A 17,346-nucleotide genomic window follows, 5' to 3' on the forward strand; every position below is an offset into this window, starting at 1 on the left:
CGCTAATTTGTTTAAAAGAAAAAAAATGAACTCGAATATAGTCAATTGGAAGAATTGGTGAAAATAATACTTTAGTTAAAGTGAAAAGATTTCACATACTAGGTTTATGCACGGTCATTGACGTTGTTTTCAATTTACTTGTGCGCCGCACAAATTATCTTCTTTTTTTTTTGGACAAATATCTTTTCTTTTGTTAAAAAAGTAAATTCTAGTCAAAAAATGCAAATGAACATTCCTAAAATATATGAAGCTTTAAGGTGGGAAAATTAATACTATATATTTCTTATATAAGAGTATTAATTATATTTAAAGTTATAGACTACCATCATAAACTTGTAAATTTCTATGGAGGTGTAGAATTCATGCTTCTTCTTCATTTTTTTTTATAAGAAATCAAGTGATTTTTCTAAACTTCATTGTATTTTATAAATTTCGACAAGTGTTTGAGATGCATTTGCAGATAAACAAACGAAAAATAGACTTGGGAACACGAATTTTTTTTTTTTTTCATTTATCATGTGATTACATACAAGTGTAAAAAAAATACCCATGAAGTTGAATTTCTTTCCTGAATTCTCAAGATTGAGATAAAGACATAGGAAAATTCTAAAAATTAGAGATAATTAAACAAGCTAGGAACTAGTTAGTAGCAGTGAGGTCCTCTCTATAGCCTGATTTGCACGGTCTAGACTAGTTAGTATCAATGAGGTTCTTAATAAGGGTAGTATTGCAAGAGATAAAACTTAGCTAGAACTTTCTGTTATTCTAGTTAGTTAAGTAGTTCTTTGATAAATGTATATATAAGCATCAAGTGTAATCTTATTGATTGAGTGAAATACAATCACATTTATATTTTTTACTTCTCTCTCTACATTTCTATCTTCCACAGAATCTCTCTCTCTAGACTTTATCATGGTTTCATTGCCATTTGTTTACCGACTCTCCCGATCCTAATCGCTTTTGCACCGCCTCTTCTCACCGCCTCTTTGCACAAACCCTAACCGCCATTGTTTCTCCATGGCAGACTCTTCATCTCCTTCCCCTGACATTGTTTCTCTGATCAATTCCTCTGTTGTTTCCACACCCTCATCCATTACGATTCAGAACATTGGTTTTATGGTGCCAGTAGCACGAGAGGCTAATCTATGGCATATGCTAAATCTTATCTTCCAGATGGCTGACTTTTCAAACAAGATCAAAGCCACACGTCTGCACTTGAATCTATCAACCAAACTGATCCAATCCACACGTAGAATGAGAGACTTATATGTGGCACAAGCTAAACTCTATCTTCCAGATGACTAACTTTTCAAACAAAATAAAAGTCATACATCCACACTTGAATCTGTCAACCAAATTGATCAAATCCACACGTAGAATGAGAGGCTGATATGTGGCATAGGCTAAAGCCTATCTTCCAGATTGCTGACTTTTCAAACAAGATAAAAGCCACATGTCCATACGTCCACACTTGAATCTGTCAACCAAACTGATCCAATCCACACGTAGATTAAGAGACTAATATGTGGCATAGGCTAAAGCCTATCTTCCATATGGCTGACTTTTCAAACAAAATAAAAGCCACACGTCCACACTTGAATCTGTCAACCAAACTGATCAAATCCACACGTAGAATGAGAGACTGATTCGTGGCATAGGCTAAAGCCTATCTTCCAGATGGCTGACTTTTCAAACAAGATAAAAGCCACACGTCCACACGTCCACACTTGAATCTGCCAACCAAACTGATCCAATCCACACGTCCACACGCCACATGTCACATCCCGGCCCGGGCTCGACTTCGTTGTAGCACGATATTGTCCGCTTTGGGCCCCGACCACGCCCTCATGATTTTGTTTATGGGAACTCACGCGAGAACTTCCCAGTAGGTCACCCATCTTGTGATTGCTCTTGCACCATTCTCGCTTAACTTCAGAGTTCCTACGAAACCCGAAGCCAATGAGCGATTGGCTCTGATACCAAATTGTCAGATCCCGGCCCGAGCTCCACCACACCCCGAGCTCGACTCCACTGTAGCACGATATTATCTGCTTTGGGCCCCGACCACGCCCTCACAGTTTTGTTTATGGGAACTCAGCAAGAACTTCCCAGTAGGTCACCCATCATAGGATTGCTCTCGCGCCATTCTCGCTTGACTTCAGAGTTTCTACGGAACCCGAAGCCAATGAGCTCCCAAAATGCCTCGTGCTAGGTAGAGATGTGAATATACATATGAGACTTACATGATCCACACCTCTGGGCGATGTGGGATCTTACACCACACATCCCAAATCAATTTGAATTGTACTATTTGCTTGGAGATATAATTATGTCCTTTATTTTATCAAACCCATACTTGCATAAGGAGTCAAAATCTCCTACTGATGCATTCCACGTGGGAAGAATCAAAAGGCATATACCATTTGTATTCACTAGCAAAAATGCCCGCGCGTTGCTGCGGGACTTGAATGCACCAGCCTTAACCACATGAATAAGACATTTAACCTAAAAAAATAAATTCAACATAATCATAAACGAACAAAAGGGATAGATGAGTAAAATGTGTCTGTAAGATGAGCAATTAGGGTTTTATAAACATTCAACCGAGCTGTTTACAAAAGATACAGTTGCAAAAAATGCTCTGTTTCTTGAGAAACATAAGCAACATGCATTTAACACTTATATTGCCCTTCAAGTTAAGATAGCAAAATATACGTCCAGCAGGCCAGACACGTGTTTTAACAGCTAAACAAAAAAGCAAAAAAAGTGTGTTGTTCTTGTTTCAACAGCTAATCTTTCAAGCACTAATGGAAGGATTAATGTATAATATATGAGATCCTATTTGTTTTTTATTGACTGATGCTTCAACATCATCCACCTAATTCATAGCACACATCCATAGATACCTGAGAACGCTTATTCTCACCACCATTGCGTTGTTATTTTAGTATGTTTTTTCACTAAGAAGAGAAGGAAAGAGCATCACGAAAAACACTAACAATTTCAACTCTAAAATGTCACCTTATTCCTATAACCCACCTCAATCAACAACAAAAAAAGAAAAATAATTGATCCCTCCAAGCTTTTCATCTTTTACATCAACAAACACTAAAACTGGGCAGCTTGGTATATCAACAGAAGGTTTACCATCCAGATCATGCTTCAGCAATTCATCAGGTATATACATCTACTTCAAGACACGTTTGGACCTACAATTTGATCCGTAGTATTCTTATTGCATGTAAAACTAATTTTGGGGAACCAAATCTTAGCAAACCAAACAAAACAAAACCCCAAATCAATTAAAAAAAATTAGGCCAAAAGAACCCACACCTAACAAAACCCTAGATTCGCTCAAAAAGATATTTATCTTATTTTAGCTAAATGAATTCCAACTGGCCACAAACCAAAGCCTTGACCAAAATGAATTGCACTTAAGTGTCAACCAAATTTGCAAACATTTAAAAGTTCTTCGATTTTCACACACCAAAAAAAATATCAAATTAAAAAATCAATGCAATGTTAGTGAAATAAACTCGCACGGTATTTTAAGTTGTAAAACAATCACCTTGCAAATGAATAGGCATATCTGATTCTTCCAAATCCTTTCACCTTGATCCTAGAATTCGTCCCCCGTGTCATCACAAAAACATGTAAAAAATCCGAGAAAATCAAATGCTATAAACACCAAATTCCAAATTTGCAGTCAAAACCAAATTCCAAACGATGATTGTATGCATATCTAAGCCATAAGGGAACCAAATTTAAAGAATTATTTGGAGATGAAAAGCCTAATGTAAACCCTAATAAAGTTTATAAATTTTATAATAATCCTCCGATGTGGGACAACATGAAGACCCTATTGTCGAGTTGTGTTTGTATTCCGTTCCAAGGACTGTGTAACTAACAAATCAGGGCTCAAAAATTCAGATTTATCTTTCAGAGGAAGAGAGAGAGTGTTACAGTGACAATGGCAGTGAGAGCTAAGAAATAGGAATCCATGACTCTTCCCATGGAAATTGTTCTGGATTGTTGCTCTTGAATAAAAAAACTCTCTGCTTTGCTTTCAGCTGCTGAGTTATCAAAAGTGGAAAGGAAGCCCTTCGAAAATTCAATACAACTGGAAAAATTTATTTGCTGCAGTTTAGCACCGTCAGATTCCAAGTAAATCATACTATTTTAACAATTCTCAATTTTAACACTGTAATGTGGATTTGGCAAACTAATTCTGCGCAAAAATAATATTTCGAGGATTCATAAGAATCCGGGATTGAAAGAAGAGTGCATTGTCTTGAAATAAAAGTAACTGCAAAGGAAATTAACAGTTTGCATCATTGAATCGAACTAAAAACATAGTAATGCCATTAAATCTCTCCTCTTAGAATTACATATCATTGTTTATATGGTTTGCTGTAAATAGTAGAATTCAACTAATACTTTCAATAAGAACAACTGAAGGCATCTAAATGGTAATATTGTTAATTACCAGTCAATTTCTATTAACTAAAAACACTACACAGATCAACATTAAATAAAAAGCAATTTATTTGGAAGCTAAATTTTCCACTTACAATTGATGTCAGCGTCCAGTTTGCCATTGCAAAACCTTCCAGTAGGTTGATGGTTCACAAAGTTCCTTCCATAAGGAGGGTAATCAACATTTCAGTGTCTGCCAACCACCGCCTTACATCCAAAGCCCCCATCTGCAGCAACCTAAACCGACCAAAATCCAAAATCCTGAAATTCCCAAACACAATAAATCCAATAGCAATTCTGAGACTTTCAAATATAAGGAGATGGACCAACACAGAGAGAAAAGACTTAAATTTACAGCAAGATGAAAGCTTTTTCAAATTTGAGGGCCAAATCTAATGAAATTTAGCAAAATGACCAAATAGATATGGAATCTTTTGCATCCCTGGGAATTCTGGATTAGGGTCTTACGGAGATGAAGATATAAGCAATGTCTATAGGGATTTTAATTTGGTAATTGTTCTTTTATTCTTGAAGAGATGCTAGAGTAAAAATTTCAAAGACTAATTCTAAAGTTTTCTCAAATAAATAAATGTAGGCTGAATGGTTCATTGCTATTGAGAAAAGAAAACACCTTAACAAAGTGGAAGCACTCTTATTGTGTGTTAAGAATTTTTTATTATTGGAAGCCCATGATATACAATCATGAGCTCTACGTAAAGAAACATTGGAATTGTCATGAGAAAAAAATCAATAACCAACCACATGACCACAATTTAAGCCTCGCCTTACTTGCTAATTGTGGGGTTTTAAAGCTAGAAGCCCATTAAACATTGACAGACACCAGACTCCCCAATGACGCAAATTTCTATTGCATATCTGACCAAAACAACATTCACACAGAATGTCCACTTAGAAGCGTACTTCCTACAACCAATTTTAAAACATGCATAGAAATTTTGCATGTTTGATTTCTGAAAAACAACCAGTATCTAAGCTAGTAGAACTTTGGAAATGCTTGACAAAAGAATACGTATAGGGTGGACACACACACACACACACACACACACACACACACACACACACACACACACACACACACACACACACACACACACACACACATATATATATATGTGTGTGTGTGTGTGTGTCCAACTGTCCATAAATTCCTTACCACATCAACCTTGACCCATTGGAATCTATAAATTTGAATTTGTTTAAATTCCCATGGCTACACTTCTTTACAAACACTTATCAGCTGCTAATAATTAAACTGACCAACTATGATTACTGTGATGAGTTGTAGGATACAAAATGTGTGATATAATTCTGTTTGTTTAGTAAAACTATTACACAGCTAATGTTTCACTCGCCTCTCTTTTCCTTCCAATAATGATTGATACAAAACAGGCATTTTTCATTGGGAATCAAGGATTGCAACATTAATATTATCAATGATCGACAATGTAAATTGACCCAAATAAAAGGATAGTCCACATTAAAATATGTTAGACTTAAAACATTCTTCTACATCCACCAAAACGTTTTAAATCCTCTAAAATTATATCGTGGTCAAATACATTCGAATTTTCATAAGCTTTATGCTGTTAAAAGTTTAAAATCAGATAATAAAAAATAAGCAAGCACAGGATAGGAAGTCAATGAAACCTGCAATGTCAAATCCCGAGTCAGCAGCACGTTTCTTGCAATGGTTCACGTGGCTACCTCAAAATAGGTTGACATTTAAGCTTCATTATGAATGGAAAGATTAATAGATGATAATTAAGAAGGATCAAGAGAAACCAAAAAGCCAATGAACTGATGAAAGAGCGAAAAAGAGAAACAAAAAACCTCAATTAAGCAATTAAATGGAGTATTACTCGTTAGAGCTGGATAAGTACCCAGTTCCTCAGAGAGTGAACTGATGAGAGTGCAGAGAAACGAATGATTGAGAAATTCAAGCTCTAAGCTCAAAGTTGGGGCTTCCACTTTCCAACTGGGGAAGAAATAACAGACGAAACACACAGAGCCAATCCACCTAAAATATTAATCAAATGGGTTTTCTTCTAATTCAAAATTTGGACCACCCAAATTCCAATGAAGCAATAACCATTCAAAATTCCAACAGATTGAAGCCCTCACAGACTACAAATCATCAATACCCAGCAGTAAAAATATTGAAAACAGTAATAATGAAGGAAACAGAAATTAAAGATGCGAGCCATTCTCTAAATCTCAGACCCAATCCAAATTACCAGTAACCAATATATAGAAAAGATTGAGTTTTTTTGTATCATTCAATAAGGATCCTATATCTACCAAGCGCAATGGTGCTCTAGGATTCATATACCCGATCACCATGATCAATCAACACACAGGAGTACCAATTAAGAAAGAAACTGCCATAGTAGTTATCATAATCACCTCCGTCACGGAAAAACCCTGTCTCATGTGGTTGGGAATTATAAGAACCTGCACTATCTGGTACTCTGGCCTAGAAGGCGTGGCCCCTTGCTTTTGCAGCCTGCGTCAGATTCTTCATCAAGTATCGGTCATAACACTGCACCAAACCAGGTTGAATCAGAGAACTACTTCAAAGTTCAGATAGAAGTAAAAAATCAAATGAGCTATAGGCTTAAGGTCATAACCACAGATGAATGAAGGGCTATTAACTTAACATTTAGAAATAACCGTCAGTCCCTACCTATTATGCATGCCACTAATGAAAGGAGGGATCACCATTTATTAAGGTACCTGGAATTCACCAATACCAGGATATTTCCAACCATGCCGTTCAGGATAAGGATACCGTAGCTCTCCACAGGGACCTACTCCAACTTCAATTTCTGATTTTATTCCTTCCTAAAAAAACTCATGAAATTCAACTCCGAAGCTCCTCATGTAGTCGAAGTAAACCTACATTGGTTCCATTATAATATAACAAAATAGAAACTCTCAGCATTAAACAGTAAGAATGCATAGGGTCTGATTCTTAGATCATAGAAAAGGAAAATTCTTCCATTTTCTGCCAAGTCTCACTGATTAAAACTTTCACCCAAAAAAACACTCTATCTCTCTGATCAAACGAAAACTCCAAAACCAATTCAATGGTTGATTCAACAGGTTTATACTATAAAGAAAATAACCATACAGTATGGATACCTAGTCTTTTTTTTATGGAAAAGAATCTTGTAACAATGCTTTTGTTTGATTAATACAATCTGGTCTCGGTTAAAATCTAGTATCATTTACAGAAAGGGGAAAAAAAAAGTTGTAGTAATATACCCATAATACGCTGCAACATGCTTGCATTTCTCCGCACCAAGTTCCCAAGGAACACCAACCGGTGGTTAATCATGTCAGCATCCAGAATCACTACCCTGGGCCTGATAAATAAAGCCAACCAGATAGTCGAGATAAAAAAGGTGAAACTACATGCATAGAGAACTATAAATAAGACAAAAGTCAGTTCTTTGCAAAACCAACAATTGCATTTACCAAAAAATGAAATAAAAATAAAACCCAACAACCAAAAAAAGGAGCATGTGCAGTAGCAGTCATGTAAGAGTTCAGTTCAGAATTTTAGATTAACCCATTACATCATTTCTATAAAAAATATTCAATCATTGAGCAAAATTAATATGTTGGCAGAAAAACAAATCTTATGAAAATGGTGTGTGGATTTATAGTTAACCAAAAGCATTGATTATAAAAACTGTGACATCTAACTGATCAAAAGAATAATCTTTACATTGATAACATACAAATGCAAAGGTGATATCAAGTTTTTCAATTGCTTCCCCACCCCCCCCCCCCCAGGGCAAAAAAAAATAAAAAAACATTTATAACTTGTAAGTGGTCTTGCTAACTATAGCTTACGTTAAGTCCCAAACTTACGATATTTGGATATATGATAGTGAAACTGTAACATTGTTCTTTGCATCCAACATTAATTCCTTGAAATATATGTTTTAATCCTTGGATCATCTACTTTTATCTCAAGGATTACCACAACTGTCTTTCAAATTTTATCTTCTCCATTACTTCCAGCCAAAAGAAGAAAAAAAATAGGAAACTACACACATTTGATAACAGAAACAGAGATCACTTCCAGAACCTGTTCCTGTTTGGATAAAAATGGCATCACACTGCCGGATAAAACACAAATGCTTGTGGCTACCCATACAATATGTGGAAATATATATACCAGCCCAAGCATCCTTACAGTATATAAGCACATAACTAATAGATACATATAAAGAGTAGTTTGGGATAAAGATATGGGTGTACCTGGAAGAATAGGGATGCAATGAGTCAGAGAGAGTAAAGAGAGATGGTGGAATTTCGGAGGAATACTGGACGACGACAAACTGCGCAGCCATAGCTGTTGGTGGCGGTGATTCCGCTGCGAGAGACAGTTTGAAAAAAAGTATTCAATAAATCTTGCAGACATATAATAATTCAGTCATGAGCTTCGAATCATTGGCATTTCAATTTTAAGATAGTATTAACTGTTTACAAAATTAGAAGCAGCTGATGGCATAGCATACCGGCTTCAAAAGGCTTCAAGTATGCTAAAGTAGACATAATCTTCAGTATGTAGAGATGTTTTCCTTTCTGAATCTTTCCTGCAACAGATCACAGCTGGTTTCTACAAATTTTGAAAACCGAAGCTGTTAGTATGGATGTCTGTTAAATTTAATCTTTTAACAGTAGGACGTATAAGAAAACAAAATGAAGGTGCATACATAATCCATGTTTCCCTTTTTTTTCATCTACTCAATCAGATAAATGTGAGTGCTAAATGAGTGCATTTAAATTAAAAACTCTTAGATTTCACTTTCACTTAATCATAGGCATCCACTCATCCGTAACAAATGGAGAAATAAGCATAAATCACCTTGAGACAACACAGAGTCCACTGTCTAAATAGATCTTAATATGTTAATTCCCTATAATAATTGGGATTACTAATATAGTGTCAAGAAATGATTGGAAATAAAAATATGGGTAAACCTGTGACAGAAGACAGACTTACAATAATTCAGCCTTCAATTCTAAGGTCCTTTGAATCGAAGAGTTGAATCTTAATGCAAGTTTTCTGCAATCTTCCAGAAATACAAATAAAAAGTTAAAATCCAAGACTAAAAATTAACTGATATCCCAACTTTTTAACAAATTGTGATGAAAAAATCAACAAAATAGAATGAAAAACATGACTTACACATTTAAGGCATAGTTCAATCTTGATCTAAAGTTGATGGTGAGTTGATTGGTGGTCACCAACTCTAAATGAGAATTCATCAGAACCTAGAAATTTAAACACAGAATTTTATAAAATCAATATTTACTAAAACCCAATTATTTTATTTATCATATATGATGGCTTGCTAAAGACTAAATAAAAAAATGCGCATGGAGAGTCAAAACTCTGTCAAAAATCCATCTTCAAAGTACTATTAAATGCCAGCATTTACCCAATTTTAAGAAATTGAATTGTTAAAACTTAAATACCATGATCAATTCACCTTCCTTAATCTTTTCTAAAGTTTCCTCGCACTCTTCTTTAACCGCTGCACAAAAAAAAAATAAAAAATAACACGTATTATTTCTTAAATACTAAAGTTGAAGATCTTAAATTCATAAATTATCCAAGACTTAATAAGCTCGTCAAAATAAGCATCCATCCAAACAATAGCACTCAAATTAAGTTCCTCTGTTTCCCAACATTTTCTCAACAACCAAGCATAGGAAAGTTGTGTTAAACTAAACAGGTAGTAGTTGTGAGTTGGGTTTCACCTTTTTAAATTCATAATATTTTTAACATGCATGCCCATCATTATTTCTTTAATTTGCTTTCGAAATGGGGTAAGATCATATTGGTTTAAAACTACTGTTAACATGTTATCATTCAGCCCATCCACAGCTTTCAAAAGATGGTAAAGGTAGCCAAGAATTAATCAATAGCAGGTAAACACGCCAACTGTGTCTTTCAAATTTTATCCTCTCCATTACTTTCCAGCCAAAAGAAGAAAAAAAAAATAGGAAACTACACAACATTTGATAACAGAAACAGAGATCACTTCCAGAATCTGTTGGGATAAAAATGGCATCACACTGCCGGTTAAAACACAACTGTTTGTGGCTACCAATACAATATGTGGAAATATATTTACCAGCCCAAGCATCTTTACAGTATATAAGCACATAACTAACATTTTTCTCTGACTTGACCATATGTTTTTAAAAAATGATGCTCCAAATCACTAAGCAAAATAATTTCTCCGGCACAATTTGCACCCACACCAAACAACAATCCAATACTTTATCTTTGTACAATTGTCTCACAATCACATAATTGTTAATTCACAACACGAACCAATCGATGTTACTGGTACAAAATATAATCACCTACACCTAATCATCTTATATTAAGAAGACATCATACAATAACAATGAATGTTTTACACTGTGCAAGTGAAGCAGCTTTCATTTGCCAATTTCTCAAGCGATAATGCAAGCTCCATTGCTGGATAAAAAAAATAAGGACTGAGAAGACATCAAATCAAATGCAGACAGCAGATAAAATTGAACCCAAAAGGCAAAATCCTTATCTAACAAATAGATACATATAAAGAGTCGTTTGGGATATAGATATGGGTGTACATGGAAAAATAGAGACGCACTGAGTCGGAGAGAGTAAAGAGAGATAGTGGAATTTCGGAGGAATACTGGACAACGACGAACTGCGCAGCCATAGCTGTTGGTGGCAGTGATTCCGCTGCGAGAAAAAGTTTGAAAAAAAGTATTCAATAAATCTTACAGAACTATAATAATTCAATCATGAGCTTTGAATCATTGGCATTTCAATTATAAGGATTCATAATTTCAATTTTAAGATAGTATTAACTGTTTACAAAATTAGAAGCAGTTGATGGCATAGCATACCGGCTTCAAGTATGCTAAAGTTAGACATAATATTCGGTATGTAGAGGTGTTTTCTTTTCTGAACTTTCCTTCAACATATCACAACTGGTTTCCACAAATTTTGAAAACAGAAGCTGTTAGTATGGATGTCTGTTAAATTTAATCCCGTAACAGTAGGACGTATAAGAAAACAAAGTGCAAATCAAATTAAGTGCATTTCACTTTCATGTATTTTTTATTGCATCTAATGATGTGATTTATAAATTGTAGGAAGTAGTTATCAAGCTAAGTGAACAATTGAGTCATTTGAAAAGTTTGGTAAGTGTCTTATGCCCTGGTTTATGTTCAAGCCTGGGTTCTTTAGTTAGCCTATAGTGACTATATTTCTATTCATATATTTGGGTGTGGTGGTACTGTTGGCGCCATAGCTTTGAATCCCAAGATTTTTCAACTATGGCACTTAGATTTAATCTGATGATCAATTATGACACATTTAAAAGTTTAGATGTCTTTGATATAATGTTCTTCAGATGTTAAAGAAAAACAACAACCTAATGACCAATTAGGGGAGCAAAATTTCTGTGATTATTTTTATTTTATAACATACATAGTTTTTTATAAGCATTCTTGTAAGGTCGATTACATTTGTAAGTATAACTGAACCTCAAATTGTCGGTCATGAAGAAACTGAAATTCAAGAATCAAAATCTAAAAGAATCTACAAAACTGGAGACTCTAACTGTCCTACTATAGATCAATGGCTGAAAACACAGGACAAAACTTTGCGCTAAACTTTTCTCTGTTGTGTTTACTAATTTCGTTCAAATTCAAATCACACAACAAAAACTTGTTAATAATAATTAACAAACAATGCCAGCAACCTAACAACAAAACTAACAGCACACTAAACAGAAGCTAACAATTGAAACAGAATAAGAAGAGCTTAAAGCTCTATTAAAAAGTTCCTGCGCAAAAAAATTCAAGCGGCTTCAGATGGTCTCCTACGCACAAAATTATAGTGTAATAAAGGAAAATCCCATTTAAAATCTCGAATAGATCCAAGAACTTAAAAACTCCAGAAAACCCAATTCGATGAACAAATTCCAAATTCGTCAACCATTGGAAGTTAATAGTACAGGCCTTGATGTCATGCATAACATGATTACTTAGTATGATTACTGTGCTAATCCCTCATGTTCAGATCATGATATTAATGGTACAACCTAACATACACATGGGATTCTGTGCTAACACCACCTATCTAATATGGTAATGCGTTGAAAATAATGACATGAAGAAAGAATGGTAATTAAGCATGATGAGATTACCATTAGCATAATGTGTCCAAATTCAGAATACTTCCTCAATATGTTTTGTAAATGCTAACACCAGTAGCAAAGCAATCGTCTAGCATCTAACAAATTTAAGAATGGATAGAAAAATACCTTAGTAGTGATCTCTTTTGTGCCTGCCTGGACTACACTTGCAGCCAACTGAGCCGCCAATGCCGCAACCAAAGATAATTTTCCAAAACCCTATCCAAATTAAATAAACGGAAAACCAAAAACAGACAGATAGTGTGTATCAATATCAACCATCTTCATCTACAATCATGAATCAAGAATATACATAATAACAAAAATAATGCAACCTGAAATTAAATGCGCAGCATATTGCCAATTAGAATTGAAAGCCAAAAATATCATTCCACATATTTCTATTGTGCTACAAATTCACTACTAAATAGCAAAAAATTCAAACTTGGGCTCTCAAGTTGTCTTTTTGATTCCGCAAGGTTCAAAAGAAATCCTCAGCAAAAAAGATGACAGAGGAACAGTACTACACTGTTTATGAAACTTAACGCGCGTTGAGCACACATGTTTATATTTTATGTTTTTTTCTTATTGTCCTTGTCATTAAATAAAGTTATTAGATGGTTTTTTTATTAAAATGCAAAGTTTTGGAGCCCTTTCTATTAATTTTCCTTAAAATGAAAATTGTTCCTGGTAAGGTGTGTGGCTATGAGTTCCTCTGACCTAAACTAACAACATGCCAAATGTTTGGATACAGAGACAAACATAATTCCAAGTAGTGAGATAAAACAATTAGTGTCTTAAACTGCTCATCCATTTGCTAATAAAGAATTAGAGTACACAATAGACGGAATTAGCTGAATAACCTTCGTTGGCCAACGTTGAATAACATTCACATCCAAAAATATCTCAAATTTTGATAACGAAATTCGTGGAGATGATAAAAGAGAGAAACAGAAACTAATGAGATATTAATAAACATGCAACTTGAAAACCATACTACAATTCTGGCTCGCACACACAGAATGCACAACCTATTTGAAACCCCGATCACCCATGTGAAAGAAAATAAAGAAATTGTAACCGAGTATGTACTAAACTTAGAGGGGAAAGCAAATGAGAGAACTATACCACTCTTTCTGGAATTAAGCAGAGACAAAGGCTGAAATCAGGAGACAGCATTGCCTTGCCTGCACATCAATACAACACTCATAAACATTTAACAAACTTCTTATTTACAATTAAAAGAAATGTTCCAAAGCAGCAAGATTCAGTACAGACCTTAACCAAGATGCGGGAAACAATTTGGGTGCTCTCCCTAGCCAACTTTCCAGCGTCCATGTGGTCAACTGACCAACTTTGTCCCAACGTCGATCCGCCCCTGCGTAGGTGTAGGTCTTATGTTCAATATATTGCAAAAGGGGAAGATTCCATTGCAAGAGCTCCCTAAAATCAAACTAAAACATGCAATTGTACCTAAAAGGGGAGAGCAGCTAGGAAAATACAAAATTTCACAATGTAGTTTAGATGTTGAGTAGGCATAGAGCCTGAAGTTTGTTTCCACTAAAACATGTAATTGTACCTAAAAGGGGAGATCAGTTTTCTTGATGATTAGGAATTAGTTGTGGAATAAACGATTAGAATGAGTACAAATAACTAACTTGTTTCCTCGATGATGAGTCTGTCAAGCTAACTAAAAGATTAGTAGCTAAGTTAGTAGGTATAAACCAACTGTCTTTCCTTCCCTGGATAAGTACACAAAAAGATAGAAATTTAAAACTTGAGGTCAGGAAATGGTTAAAACTGTCATCTGGGAAATTATTACCAATTTAGTGCATGTTATACCAAGAATAAATCACAAAAGTATAACCTGCTGAAGTTTGATCAGTCCCAAATCTGCAAGATCCTTGACTATATTATTTTGCCTCTCATTGAATGTATTTATGTTATATGCCTGACACACAAAAAAGAGAATAGAATCAAGAGGTGAGAGATTAATTCCAGGTAGAAACTTTCCATGTGGAAGAAAACACTTTTCTACAAAAGAAATAAAAAAATGAATACTATGAGAAGTTCTTATGGCAACATTTACTGCAGCACTATTCATATTTTAGTTGGAAATAACTATAAGCCAAAAAAATATATGGAGGAATTCAATAAAGCATATGCTACGGCAAAGGAATAGTCATGTATAAAGAGCATATAACTAATACCTCGCCATTAACATGAAAACTAAGTTCTACCAGGAATGAAATCAAATCTGCAGAATCTAATCCACGCTCCTGCGCCAAAAAGGAGAGGTGAGGAGAGACCAACATAGCTACTGTGAAGGAAAGAAAACACAAAATATCAGAACAACATCAAAAGTTAGACTTGCAGAATCCCAAATTACACTTTCCCAAATTCATCGAGACAATTTCTTAACTAATGTAACTTCTCTAGTTTTCATAAAAATATTAACTTGGGTAAAATCATATTCCACAAAATTAGAAATTGGGGAGTGAAATTAAACACCAAAACTTCACAGGGGAGGTTTACCATTATATATGCAGGCATTGAAATCAAAACCTTCTTCCGCCATGGAAGTCAAATGTGATGTTTGAACTGAAAAGCTATAAGTTGGCATCCCCATCTTCAATACATCGCTTGGGAACAATACGAAGTTGTATCTGCACCAAAATCAGCAAACACACATCATCAAATCACATTCTATACATACATACATATAAAAAATAAATAGATTTAAATTCCAAATTGGGCATGAAATTACTTGCCTTGAGTGGGGAGGGTTTTACAAAACGCCGCCTTTGGAGACCCAAGCCTTTGAGCGGTTGCGGCGCCTGGTGTGGCGGTGCGAGACAGAGAGAGTTTGAGAAGCAGCGATTAATTTTTTGGATGAGAGAAACGGAATGAAGCAGAAGACTCGAGAAGAGGCATCCTCAACGATGAAGTTCACGCAAATATTTTTAGGTCTCAATGCACCTATACTGCAAACCAACGAAAATGCAAATGAATTAATACAATTGCCAATACCAATTTCTAAGATTTTAGCATTCTCTTTACCCTTGCAACCGAAAATCAAAAATCCCAGAAAAATGAGCAAGAAGCTTAAGCAGAAAAAAATCATATTTTAAACCACCAAAACCCAATACCCATTTAACCTGAGATTTTAGTGTTCTCTTTACCCTTGTGGAAGCGAAAACCAAAAATCCCAGGAAAATGAGCAAGAAGCTAAAGCAGAAAAAAAAACATATTTTCAACCACCAAAACCCAATACCCATTTAATCATTCACGAACGAAAAATCTAAATACAGAGTGAAAGATCAACAAAAAAATGAAACCCCCCCCCCCAAAAAAAAAGCCACAAAAAAGAAGAAGAAAACTGACCTTAAAACAGAAGACAATGTACCGAACAGAGAGATGCATCCCCAAAATGAGAGAAAATGAGAGAAAACGAAACAAAGGGACCCCCAAAACCTAACCCAACAGTTCACATCCATGGTAACAGCAAAGAATGGAATAAAAAATGGAACTTAGCTTTCGAAATCCAGCCATTGATCCGACATGCAAAAGGGAACGGACGATCCAGAGTAATTCATGAACTGAGGGGACCTTACTCGGCTCTGTTCATCATCCAACCCCTCCCTCTCTCTTTCTCTCACTGTCTCCCTTCCACTCACCCATGCCAGGATCCCTCTCCCTCTCTCTCTATCGGAGGCATGGCCTCCCATCCCCGAAACCCTCACTGAATGACAGCAAACCCAAACCCACCCCAATCCGTCTCAAATGCACAGGACAAAATTACCCTCCTAACATTTAATAACTACGTTCCAACCCAGCCCCAAATCCCACGGTTGTGTTGTAAATAAAGCAAAATCGAGGGGGGAGGAATTGACCTCAAAAGACAAAATCACCCTCTGAATTTTTGAGAATCACCCCCCAACCCAGCCACATTCAGCTGGCATTGTTGTAAATAAAGCAAAATCAAAACAAAGGTGAATAGCGCCTGCCCTCCCCCCTACTTTAGAATAAGTAATGTGATAATCATCTCATCCTACTACATCATCTTATGTCGCGCCTTAATGCACATCCATATTCCATCATATTTCATCATATTTTGGGGGTATAATTATTCGAGTATATATAATTATTATAATTATTATAATTATTATAGTTAATATATATATATATGTATTATAGTTAATTTAATATATATATATATATATTATAGTTTTTAGGGGTATAACATTGTTAAACTAATATATATATTTTTTATATTATTTTTTTAGGGTTATAAAATTATAAAATTAATATTCTGTTTATCGTGTTTCGTGTTACCCACGTGTATACCCGAACCAACCCGTTATCTTAACAGGTGCTTATCGAGTTATCCAATAACGACCCGATTCGTTATCGTGTCGACCCGAACACCTGTTAATTTCGTGTCGTGTCGTGTCGGATTATCGGATCGTGTCAGGAATTGTCAGGCCTACTATTTATCATTACTCATCAGATAATAAGTACGTAGAGTGTAAAGTCAATTTTTAAAACGTAAACACAAAATTTAAGAATTTGGGAATGAAGGAAATAAACGCAAGTGCGTGTTGATGAGTGATGACTAGACTAGGAG

At 35.2% G+C, this 17,346-nt stretch overlaps 2 protein-coding genes across 6 annotated transcripts; both read right to left on the reverse strand.

The window, feature by feature from the left end:
* Positions 1–4,334: 4,334 nt before the first annotated feature.
* LOC126620015 (uncharacterized) lies at positions 4,335–13,913 on the reverse strand. 3 transcript variants are annotated; one of them, XM_050288471.1, is made up of 11 exons: positions 13,848–13,913; positions 12,849–12,938; positions 11,143–11,257; positions 9,991–10,049; positions 9,701–9,786; positions 9,515–9,577; positions 9,027–9,127; positions 8,767–8,881; positions 7,231–7,392; positions 6,901–7,036; positions 4,335–4,737 (listed from the first exon to the last, which is right to left on the reverse strand). In XM_050288471.1, exons 1-7 carry the CDS (start codon positions 13,896–13,898, stop codon positions 9,115–9,117), a joined length of 477 nt encoding a protein of 158 aa, XP_050144428.1. In that variant the 5' UTR covers positions 13,899–13,913; the 3' UTR covers positions 4,335–4,737; positions 6,901–7,036; positions 7,231–7,392; positions 8,767–8,881; positions 9,027–9,114. The 3 variants fall into 3 exon arrangements, with proteins under 3 accessions (XP_050144428.1, XP_050144430.1, XP_050144429.1); XM_050288473.1 differs by lacking the exon at positions 7,231–7,392 and adding an exon at positions 7,762–7,862; XM_050288472.1 differs by lacking the exon at positions 4,335–4,737 and adding an exon at positions 7,762–7,862 and having other exon boundaries at positions 6,728–7,036.
* A 72-nt stretch (positions 13,914–13,985) lies between these two features.
* Positions 13,986–16,737, reverse strand: LOC126617784 (general transcription and DNA repair factor IIH subunit TFB2-like). 3 transcript variants are annotated; one of them, XM_050285836.1, is made up of 6 exons: positions 15,491–16,737; positions 15,255–15,385; positions 14,930–15,039; positions 14,587–14,670; positions 14,378–14,461; positions 14,154–14,192 (listed from the first exon to the last, which is right to left on the reverse strand). In XM_050285836.1, exons 2-6 carry the CDS (start codon positions 15,346–15,348, stop codon positions 14,169–14,171), a joined length of 396 nt encoding a protein of 131 aa, XP_050141793.1. In that variant the 5' UTR covers positions 15,349–15,385; positions 15,491–16,737; the 3' UTR covers positions 14,154–14,168. The 3 variants fall into 3 exon arrangements, with proteins under 3 accessions (XP_050141795.1, XP_050141793.1, XP_050141794.1); XM_050285838.1 differs by lacking the exons at positions 14,154–14,192; positions 14,378–14,461 and adding an exon at positions 13,986–14,097 and having other exon boundaries at positions 15,491–16,460; XM_050285837.1 differs by lacking the exon at positions 14,154–14,192 and having other exon boundaries at positions 14,354–14,461; positions 15,491–16,733.
* Positions 16,738–17,346: the final 609 nt, after the last annotated feature.

The sequence above is a fragment of the Malus sylvestris genome, chromosome 4 (assembly GCF_916048215.2).
Source record: "Malus sylvestris chromosome 4, drMalSylv7.2, whole genome shotgun sequence".
Taxonomy (NCBI): Eukaryota; Viridiplantae; Streptophyta; class Magnoliopsida; order Rosales; family Rosaceae; genus Malus; species Malus sylvestris.